General features: G+C 39.8%; 1 protein-coding gene across 1 annotated transcript in view; it reads right to left on the bottom strand.

Annotated features, from left to right (window-relative positions):
• Nucleotides 1-11,639, bottom strand: part of LOC102830260 (natural resistance-associated macrophage protein 2-like) — a 24,075-nt gene that overhangs the window by 11,862 nt on the left and 574 nt on the right. The window contains exons 2-10 of the mRNA XM_006870135.1: nt 10,475-10,617; nt 9,761-9,886; nt 9,246-9,365; nt 6,964-7,070; nt 6,377-6,447; nt 6,135-6,202; nt 4,564-4,719; nt 3,559-3,717; nt 1,361-1,450 (exon numbers count right to left, since the gene is read on the bottom strand). Of these exons, the coding sequence (XP_006870197.1) occupies nt 1,361-1,450; nt 3,559-3,717; nt 4,564-4,719; nt 6,135-6,202; nt 6,377-6,447; nt 6,964-7,070; nt 9,246-9,365; nt 9,761-9,832 (843 nt within the window). The 5' untranslated portion in view covers nt 9,833-9,886; nt 10,475-10,617. The remainder of the gene's footprint in view (nt 1-1,360; nt 1,451-3,558; nt 3,718-4,563; nt 4,720-6,134; nt 6,203-6,376; nt 6,448-6,963; nt 7,071-9,245; nt 9,366-9,760; nt 9,887-10,474; nt 10,618-11,639) is intronic.

Below are 11,639 nucleotides of genomic sequence, written 5' to 3'. Positions count from 1 at the left end.
AAAAAAACAATATTCTCAAAGATGGCAATAAAAGTGCAGAGAAAATGTAAAAATATGTTGGGATATGCTTCTTGTTGTTGGGTGCTGTGGAGTCCATTTTTGACTCACTGACCCCATGTGACACGACAGGATGTTCTAGTCACTAATTTTACCTCAAATGCATTTGGAAGTAGTATAAAGAATACTGAAGATCAACAAAGAACTGCAGCATTTGAATTATGGTGTTGGCATAGAATATTGAAAACACATCATTGACTGCCGGGAGAGAGAACAAATTTGTCTTGAAAAGACAATGAGAATGCTCCTTAGATTCAAGGATGAAGAGACTTCATGCCATATACTTTAGACAATGTATCAGGAGAGACCAGACTGTGTAGAAGGCTAGCATGCTTAGTAAAGCTGAAGTTTCAGTGAAAGACAGGGAAATCTTCAACGAGATAGAATGACACTCTGGCTGCAACACTGGCCTCAAACATGAATGATGGTGCAGGAGCATGCAATTTTTTGTTCTGTTATATACAGGGTTGGGATGAGTCAGAACTAACTTAACAGTAACCAATGATAAACTTTACAGAAGCAGTTCTCTCTCAGAGCCGTTGGGTGTGTTCAAACTGCTTACCTTTTGATTAGTAGCCAAGCACTGAACCGTTGCACCAAAGCTCCTTTGGGAAATGCTACAGACTAGATAGTCTACTGCTGTAGATGCAAAATATCATCAGCATGAAGGAACAGAGAAGGCCTAGTAAAGAATACTTTACGAGAAATCCTTTCTTTACAGACAGCTCAACAACTATGCCACAGAACAAAATTTTATCAACCCCAGTCTGAGACGTGCAGGTATACAATTCATCTTTTCAGGTGATCCTCTATTCTTCCCCATGTGTACTGGTTAGGCTTTTGTGTCCAATTCACTAAGCCAGGATTTCCAGAGGTTTAGCAGTTGGGATGTGTTTATTCCCATGGTGATGAAGTCTAATACAAGCAGTTAGCTCTATGATGAGCTGCTATGAGTTGCCAATCAACTGAAGGCATGTTTCCTTGGGGGTGTGGCCTGCTCTCATTATAATGGACATGTGGGAGGGACTAGCTCTCTCTCCTTTCCACTGGGGACCTTGCATTCTACAATTTTAAGATAATAAACTTCTCTTTATACACATATATGTTTCACTGGTTTTGATTCTCTAGAAAACCCGGCTGAAGACACCATGCCATCCAAAATGCTTGTCTGGCATCTGGACCTTGAAAATAAAAATCATTCTGGCAAAGATATGCTCAAATCTCAAGTGAAACTACAGAAAAGGCCAGATAATAAGCCAAGAATGTGGCAAAGAAACAAAGATCAAAATCAGAGTAAGCTTACCCCTTTGTAAATGTCCACCAGCAGTGTTGAATTATGATCAAGGAAGAGGTCATCAGATATGGGAAAGCTGCTGTTTTTACAAACTTGAACCTAGAATCCCAAGCCATTTAGGATCAACTGTTAATTTAGAAGCAAAGAGCAGGTAAAAGATCCTGTTTCTACAGATCACGTACAGGTTATCTATAAGCTTGAACCACCAACCTGAATGAGCTGAAACCACCAACCTTGCAGTTCAAACAACTTTGCAGTCCGACGCTTTAGCCCACAGCGCCACACCAGGACTCCCTTCTCTATGAAGTAGAGACTAGAGATAATAAGCTAGACACAGATTGTGATGTGGCAGCTGGTAGCAATATCACTTGTACTCATCTTCCATAATCTTGATCTTCATCAGGTAAGTGTTTTAAGTTCTCTTAGCTTTCAGCAATCAAGGTTGTCTCATCTGCATGTTGCAGGTTGTTAATGAGTCTTACTCCAATCTTGATGCCATTGTCTTCAAATAATCCAGCTTCTTGGTTTATTTGTTCTGCATACAAATTGAATATGTATGGTGAAAGAATACAACCCTGGCGCACACCTTTCCTAATTTTAAACCATTCTGTGTTCCCTTGTTCTGGTCAAATAACTGTCTCTCGGTCTATGTACAGGTTCTTCATGAGCACAATTAAGTGTTCTGGAATACTTATTCTCCTCAATTTTGTCCATAGCTTGTCATGATCCACACAATAGAAAGCCTCTGCATAGCTAATAAAGCACAGGTAAACATCTAAGGCGCTCTTGTAGCATAGTGGTTATGAGTCGGACGGCTAACCTCAAGTCAGCAGGTCAAAACTACTAGCTGTTCTGCAGTAGAAAGATGAGACTTTCTGCTCCTGTAAAGATTTACAGCCTGAGAAACCCTATACAGGGTCACTATGAGTCAACTCAAGCATGGTAACATTGGTGAGGTTGGCCCAGGATCGGGCAGTGTTTCGTTCTGCTGTGCATAAGGTCACTATGGGTCGGTACTGACTTGATGGCTCCTAACAACAACAACATGAGTCAAAAGCGACTCCACAGCATAACCACACATAACCACCACTACCAAAACTCTTTCTGGCATTTTCTGCTTTCAGCCAAGATCCATCTTACGTCACCAGTGATATCCCTCATTCCACATCCTCTTCTGAATCCAGCTTCAACTTCTGGAAGGCCTCTGTCAATGTATGGTGTAACCGGTTTTGTATTATCTTTAGCAAAATTTTACTTGCATGTGATATTAATGATATTGTTCAATGATTTCTGCATTCCAAAGCAAATATATAAACAACAAAAATTACTATTGGTTACCTGGAGTAGGAGGGAGGGAAGGAAAAAGGTTAAATTTTTTTGCTTGCGAGGCAGTAACTGTTTATTAATGGGACAGGAATAATTTGAAAATAATTTGAGAATAGTTGCACAACTTTGAAGACTGTATCAGTATCCCTGAACTATACATGTAGAGACTGTTGAATTGGTATGTTTTGTTGTGTATATGTTCAACACAGTGTACATTTTAAAAAGGCAAAATATTAAAGTACCAACAAAACAAAAACTACATCAAGAAACAAGAGGAATATACAGCAAAAGGGAGGTTGGCAGAGGAAAGACGAAGGTAGAGGAATGCAAGTGAATAGAGGTAAATACTGTTAAGCGAAGGTACATGGAAGGGATTGCAATCACTGTAATGAAACTGAATATATGATTTGTTGAATGTAAAACTGATGATCTGCTTTGTAAACCTTCACTCAATTCACAATGAAAAGTTTTTTTTAATTAAAAAAAAAAGAAGTTATTAATTTCATGACCACATTTCCATTAGTGCACATATCATTATAATAAATGATGATAAGTCATAAGGGAAAAAAAAAAGAAACAAGAGGATAACAAAGCCTGTCTTAACCAGTTTCTGTTTTCTGTTTGTCAACTTTTCCCAATCTGTCCTCGTGATCAAATAGCTGGACTGGCAGACATGAGGCAATCCTGAGTCCTTAGGCAAGTTCCCTTCCAAGAAAAAGCTGGGAATGGCAGTCTAGCATCCAGATCATGACTGGGACACAGTGATTTTGATGAGTAGTACTGAGGGCTCTATTTTCCTGAGCACAAGCCCCATTTCTATTTTTGTATTCCATTCTAGACTTTGTTTTCTTCTTTCCCTACCCATCGCCCTGGCTACTTACCACCTGGCCACTGGTTTTCAAAAAAAATGCTTCAGCAAAGACTGAGACGACAAAGACGTTGATGATGAAGGCAACAAAGACAGCAATGGAGGATTCAATGAAAAAGTACTTATTGGCTTCTTGAACTTCTTGTTTATTTGCTCGATTTACCTGTCTAGACTAGAGAAAGAACAGCAGCAGTCATTATTTTTGACCAGTTGGAACCTGTAATACTTTATGAGTGTGTAGTCAGCTGAAGAGTTTAGAAAGCAATTGATCAGATGAAAGATGAGATATCCAGCATTCACTTAATTCTTTATACATGATAAGAACTTCATGTACTTCTGCAGATATTGCTCATTCCACAAGCAGGGAACAGTGACTGAATACTAAGCTCTTTCAGTTGTTATGGCTGGAAGACAACTGACCTACAAAAAACTACCTGACTTCAGTCAAAGGTATATACAAGTGAAACCTATGAGAGTTGGTACTTGATGGAACTGCCTTGTTTATCAAGGTCTTGCAAGTTTTCCACTTTTGACAGGTTACAATCTAAACACTTTCCTATCACTCCTTTTAGTTGAAAACATTTGAATTTTCTTTCTCTCATAAGATTTCACCTTACAGTTTTCCTGCCTTCACAGGGTTTACATAATCTTAATTATAAAGGCCTTTTATATCTCTCAGCAAACAATTATGTAAGATGTATTGGTAAAAGACTGGTTGGGCTCTTTCCTTCTAAACCTCCACAAGACCACTTAGATTTTTGAGATTTAAGCACAAGCGTCTTAATCCACATTCAGACCCTTTCAACTTCAATCCCAATTTCCCTGTGGGACAGTAAACTCTGATCACCTTGGTGATAAAAACAGAGTCTAAGTATGTAGGGTTTATGAACATCCAGCCTTGGGAAAATAATCTTGCTTGTTCAGGACACTAACAGCTGTAAACCAAGTTTATCTCCTGAAATTAAGAAAAGATCCCGTAAACTATCCATAAAGCCATTGAGTTAGGGATTTTGCTTACCTTGACTAAGGCAGAATGCAGATAGATGTTGTGTGGCATGAGGTTAGCTCCCACGATGCCCACAGCCTGCATGACCTGGGGGATGCTACAGCCTGAACAGGATGGCACGAACATGCCCTTGAGTACCTGGCTCTGGCTGGGTTTCACTGTAACATACTACATACCAACGTAGAACTATTAGCCTTTATTGGAACATGAGACTGGGAAAGTAACATAGAAATACCAGGGAACATTTGACATTCTTTATTTCTTCTTTTTAAATAACTATCTAGCATATCAAGGAGCTCTGGTAGCGTAGTGGTTACGAATCGGGCTGCGAACCTCAGGGTCATCAGTTCGAAACTACCAGCTGTTCCGCGGGAGAAAGATGAGGCGTTCTGCTCCCGTAAAGATTTACAGCCTCGGAAACCCTGTACAGGGTCGCTATGAGTCGGAACTGACTTCACGATACATAACAACAACAACAACAACAATCTAGCATATTAAGGAACAGAAAATCATAAAAGACTCAGGTAACATAAGGTGCTTACTGATGAGGGTCAAAGTTATATTCAAGACTGCGGCACCCAGAAATTTCATACATTTAAGTCAGAACTGACTCAACGGTACTTAACTACAACAACAATGCTCATCTACAAATCACATATGTTTGCCACTATCACATAGAAAAGACTTACTCATAGACACTTTTCATATATACTTTCACCTGGTCTCTTTTTTTGTGTGTGTATGGTGGGAGGGAGCCTGGAGGGGTGAAGCCTTAAACCAAGTGAGATAATCTACTCACTCATAGATTAGATATAATTTTTACAGTTCAGCCAGACCAGCAAGCTATAATCAGTTTATAGGCATGGGACTCAGAGAGTGCTTTTATTGTAACGTAATGATACTAATTACTAGGAATGCTGGGTTGGGGCACAAAGTGTGATAATTTCACTTACATTCTTTATATGTAACGTCATCCACTGTTCCAAACAGGAAAAGTTAAAACTAAAATTATTATAAACCAGGATGTGCAAAGAACAGAACCACTTCCTTCTCCTTCCCTCTTCCCAGCCTAACAATCAAGAATAACATAGGAGGATAACTGCAGTCCTTTTCTCAGCCTTCTACTGGCTGTTATGTTTTCAGGGCAGCCAACTTAGAACCAAGGAGCTCTGGTAGAGTAGGGGTTACGACTCGGGCTACTAACCTCAAGGTCAGCAGTTTGAAACTAGGTGGTTTGTGGGTGAAAGATGAGGCTTTCTGATCCCGTAAAGATTTACAGAATTGGAAACTCTATACGGGGTTACTATGAGTCAGAACCAACTCCACGGCACTTAATCATTAACTTGGAACCAGGAAGTGTAGTCTAGAAAGACCTAGAAACTCTAGTTATTTTTTTATGTACAGGTCAATGGAGGGATTCCAAGTTGTACCCACAAAGCATATACCTTCAAAATTGGTCAGAGGCTAAAGCAGGTTTTTGTTGACACATATGATACAGTTAAACCATCCTAGCATTATACTGTCTTTTATAAAAAGCTAACAAAAAATTGTTTTAAAGAACAAAAGAATAGTCTGTAACTTGCCTCATATCCAAATGTGAAAGCCATAATAGTGATGAGAAATCCAAAAAATGCTTCTAGCTTTCTCAAGCCTGTAAGAGAAAATGCAAATGAATCCCAGATTGTGTCTTCCTTACAAGCCTATAAGAAAAAAATGCAACAGTGAATTCCAGAATGCGACTCCCTTACAAGTGACAGACTTCCCATCAGCCACACAGACAGAAGGTGGTACCTTTGGCATATCCCTTTATCCCAATTTTCCTTACCATATTTGTCCAAAAAGAGAAATACAAAAGTGTCTGCAATGGTGATGAGAACTCCAGCCCACAAAGGAACCCTAGGTCAGAAAGAAGAAATAGAAATTAAGGAAAGAAGGGAACTGTTGGAAAACCCTCTTTTCCCAACAGCCTTCCAGACACAGAACACTCAGGGAAGCTAGGACTTGCCTGAGAGGGCAATGTCAAGAAGCCAGGTCTGGGATCAGTTTAGAATCACAGCACCAGTTTCATTATATTCACTCAAACTCTGGTTGGAAGCTCACTATCTATCAGGCATTTGGATATAAAGATGACAAGTATGGGTCTTACCCTCAAGGAGCTCACTATCCAGTGGAATAAACTGACATATAAACAAATACAAAATGCCACCTACTCTAAAATAGAGATGCATATATAAACTATAATAAGAACAAGGAAAATGTAGAGTCCATATCTGCTGGGGGAGAGGGAAGTATTTGCAGAGAAGCTCCACAGAAGAAATAATACTGGGACTGAATCTTGAAAACTGAAAATGAGTTGGGTTTTATGAAATCTAGAAAAATAATAGGTTACTTTCTAGAGGAAAACTCCCTCACCTTCCCACAGACAGGAGATTGATGGCAATGGCTGAGCCAATGACTTCTTGCATATCTGAGCCAATGATGGCCAACTCCACCATCAGCCATAGGATAATTCGTGGGACCTAAACAACAAACAACAAACAGTACAAAGATGTGGTTCTGATTCATCATTTCTAAGTGCTTGCTCAGTAGTTTTAGAATTCACACATATTTTTCCATATATATATATATAAATATATATATATAGAGAGAGAGAGAGAGAGAGAGAGAGAGAGTGCTCTGGTAGCCCAGTGGTTACAAATCGGGCTGCTAACCTCAAGGTTGGCAGTTTGAAACTACCAGCTGTTCCGTGGGAGAAAGATGAGGCTTTCTGCTCCCGTAAAGATTTACAGCCTCGGAAACCCTGTGCAGGGTCACTATGAGTCGGAACTGACTCCATGGTACTTAACAACAACAACATATATCTATATAAAGAGAGAGAGAAAGACTGTTGTAAAGCGCTGTTGAGTTGGTTCTGATTCATAATAATCCTGTATAAACTTTCCAAGGAGTGGCTGGTGGGTTTGAATCTCTGACCTTGTGGCTAGCAGTCCAGTGCTTATCCTATAGCACCACATCAGGACTCCAGGCTAGAGATGAAATAAATATCAGATCGTGGTTCTACTTAGCCCATGCCCACACTGTGGCCCCTAACTGGAAAAGGAAAGTGAGTGTCCGGTGGTGGAGCCTGTGAGAAAATCAGGGTGACAGCAGCTGGTCCTAAGTTCTTCTCTTTCCTTTTCATCTCAGTGCCCTTGGGTAAAGTCCTGTTGGCACAGTGGGTAGTCAGGGTTGGGCCACTAACTGGAAGATCAGTGGTTTGAACCCACTACCTGTTTCATGGGAGAAGGACATAGCAATCTACGTCTGAAAAATTAGCCTTGGAAACCCTATGGGGCAGTTCTATCCTGTCCTGTAGGTAGGGTTACTATGAGCTAGAATCAACTTGACAGCAATGAATTTGGCTTTTGGTTTGGATAAAGCCAGGGGATTAATTTCCTGCCTGAAAACAATCCCCAAAGGTTTAAGGGAGAATAAAGCAGCTAATACAAGGGACTACAAAAAGTTCGTAGAAAAATAGAATTAAAAATTTTCCCCTATAATTTTTGAAGTCCCCTCATATGGTCAAAATAGGGTTCAAAGGAGAATAGAAAATGGCTGTACAAGACAAGATCTATTCTGACTCTAGCTGAGGAGGTAAAAAACAAGAAAAATTTGGGTGGTCATTCTCAGTGTAATAATATACAAGCATATGAAAAAGGAAACACATGCAAGGAGCCTGGGAATAAAGTGGTCAGAATTGGGTGATCTAATAATTTATTTAAGAGTCACTTAACACTGGCTGACTTGTGGCCAAAAACAAAAACAAAACACTCACAGAAATGATAAACTATCAAGGTGACAAACATTTTTGGAAAGTATGCTAGAATACTTTCTACTCACAGCCGGAAAAGGAGTTTCAACATTAAGCCAAACCAGAGGTACACTAGTATCTAATGTAAAGGTTAAAAATGTCTTCCCATTATATGATTCAGTCCTGCTTTAGGTGATAGTAAGAAAATGTCTAAAAGGATGCCAGGACTTTTTTAGACAATTTTTAAGACATTTTCTGATCTGAAAGGCCTAGAAAGGAACTAAAGAGCTACCAGGGCAAAACAGTGTAACCCCCAGGGTCAGGGTAAGTTAAAATATAGTTATTAGGCAAAAAAAAAAGTTATTAGAAATTCAAAGAAACTACCACATATTGTTGTTGCTGTTGTTAAGAGCCATCGAGTCGGTTCCAGTAGTGCTTTATCCCACAGTACCACACCAGGTCCCCACATAGCAAAAAAGATCAAACTGTTCATTTTTTCAAAATGATAGGGAAAAGTCAGGCAAAAAATAAAAGAAAATACATAAAATGCAAACTGGTGTTTTTACACAGATGTATAAATTAGTTAAGAATAAGCATCTGCCATAAGCTGGACACTGGTAGATGCCAGAAGGTAGACTGAATGGCCAATGATTTCGCTAACAGAATTTTTCTAAGAAAACTTTTTTAAGAAAATGTGAGTCTCAAGTTAGACTTTGAAAGATGGGAGAAACCTGGCTTGGCAGCAAGAGGGATTACAGAATTTCCCTTGGGACCCCAAGTCCTCGAGGCCACTAAACCCCAAAGTCCTCCATGGACTCAGTATACAGTGAAACCAGCACATACTTTCAGATACTAAGTATCCTGGGAATTGAAGGAGGAACAAACAGGACAATGCATTGCTCACCTTGGGATACTGCTGATAACATACTTCAGCAAGATGCAGCCCAGTGACCACTCCCAGTCTAGCTGCAAGGCGCTGGAGCAGGAGACCCACAATGATAGCCAACAGAAGGACCCAGAGCAACTAGAGAAGAACAAAATATCCCATGATATTCATTAGACAAAGGGGTTTCTTTGGTTGCCAACATGAACAGGTAGTACCATGTTCAGGAAAGAGCCCAGGTCAGGAATCAAATGGCCTGAGTTCTCTATCAAGTTCTGCACATGACCTATTAGACCACCTTGAACTTTTTGAGCCTCGGGTTCTCCCCATCTGCAGACATAGTAAATCCTTCCTTGGTTCAAAGGTAAACTATGTGATAAGATAAGAGACCATATAGGACAGTGTTTTTCAAGTTAGTGTACTGCCAATCAAGTTTCTGCATGTTGCCCCAGACTGCTACCCAACAGGCAGGAGAGGAAAGAATGTGGGGAGCACGGATATGTGTCAGAGGGGCAGGGGCAGAACTAGATAGTCACCTTAAACCCAGCCACTGCTCCAGACTGCAAGTCAGATTCAATGTTTCCTGGATCCAAGTAGGCAATGCTCATAAGAAAGCCTGGTCCTGTGAAGGCCCAGAGTTTCCGAAAGCTAAAACAATAATACTATACAAGGAGAAAAAGAATATCAAAATAAGTACTACCTCCAAAAACTGCTGATTTAATTTACCTGTTATTTTATGACATATGAAGCAACAATATAAACCTCACAAGAACGAAAAATTTAGGATATTGGCTACTGCACGTGTCCAACTTACACTTCCATCTGAACCCCTTCTTACACTAAACTGGCCACTTCTCTGACCAAATGAGCGTCCTCTCCTTACCTGTCCTTTCCATCACTTTCATTCTAAAACTAGAGTAACACTATCAGTACCTCTGACCCCAACCACTGTCCAAATGGAATTAATCGCCACAGTAAAAAAACAACAACAAAACACCAAGAAGCAGGAAACATGAAAATCATACTTTCCTAAAAAAAAAAAAAAAAAGAACATGTTCACGAGTATAAACTTTGTTTTCAGGGCATTCATTCTTCTTAACAGCTTCTATTGATTCTATTTTTTTTTTTTTTTAAATCCATCTTCAGAGACTTTAGATCTGAGGCTGTTGATTTTACATTGTCCTGAAGACCTTTTTAACACAAAGATTTTCCCATGACAATAATGTTCCCTTCAAGAACCTCTGGCTAACCTCCTCCACAGGAATGGCTATCTTCTCATCAAAGTAGGTGGTGAAACAGTGCTTTGAGGGCTCAGTGGACTGTGGAAGAGAGGAGTGACTGTAGGCAGGATTGATGGCACCAAGACTGGCACCATATTCTCCAGAAGCATGGTCTGAAAAACAAACAAAATATACTAACAACTCAAAATTAAGTCTTTAAAACATTAGATGCACAAAATGGAACTGACTCTGTCTCAACTGGTTTTAAGACGTTTATTTATTCTTAATCCTATTTTTTAATTAAAGTAATCCAAGAAATACAAAAAAGGCCAAAGTGAAAACTCCCTCTCCAGTTACTCATTTCTGGATCAGTTTAGCACTAATCTCACCAGATTTTCCTACGTTTACAAATTTCCTATTTCTACTTGGTAAGTTTTTCAATCATTTAATTTTCTTCTAAAAACACTGATGTTTAGGGCTCAAGATATAACATTCCTAAACCAGTTCCACTGGTAACCTGAAAAACTAGTTTTTAAAAGAAAAAATGTCTAGACAGTTTAGTGGAACAATGTCTTCTTCTCCATCCCTATCAAATTTGGTAGGACTTACTCAAGGAATCCTTGGATATTCTATCACTGTCAGGCTTCTCAAAAAATGTGTAAGTTGCAAAAGCCTGCCACAGTTCTAGCTAAAATCTGCAGCAATAGGAAACCCACCAATCAGGAACCTTTTGCCTCTAACAAAGGCCTGCACAGAAGAGCAGGTCACATGGTGCTGACACATTCATGATAGGAGATGCCTCATAGATTGCCCAATGTTTCTGTGTCCTGCATATTTCTGTTACTCTTCAATGCAGGCAAGGGCTTAAAGAGACAGCTTATCAGCCAGATATATACAAAACTCAGTGTGCTGCTGCCACCAAACGACTAGTCTGAATTTGCTGGTGGTGCTAAGTGCCATCAAATCTGTTTCGATTCATAGGGATGCTGCATAGAGTTTCCAAGGAGTGTGCTTCCAAAGCCCCTTTGAAGTCCAATCAGAGAAACAAAAGCTTGTTGTCTACAGGGAATTGACCCGTATTATCTGTTGTTTTTGTTAAGTGCTGTCAAGTCGGTTCTGACTCAGCGACTCTGTGTAGGGTTTCCAAGGAACAGCTGGTGGGATTGAACTGCTGATCTTTTGGGTCACAGTCCAG

Source organism: Chrysochloris asiatica, unplaced genomic scaffold, assembly GCF_000296735.1.
Source record: "Chrysochloris asiatica unplaced genomic scaffold, ChrAsi1.0 scaffold00138, whole genome shotgun sequence".
NCBI lineage: Eukaryota > Metazoa > Chordata > Mammalia > Afrosoricida > Chrysochloridae > Chrysochloris > Chrysochloris asiatica.
Note: the sequence above shows the minus strand (reverse complement) of the source record. Positions and strands in the feature narration are given on the sequence as shown.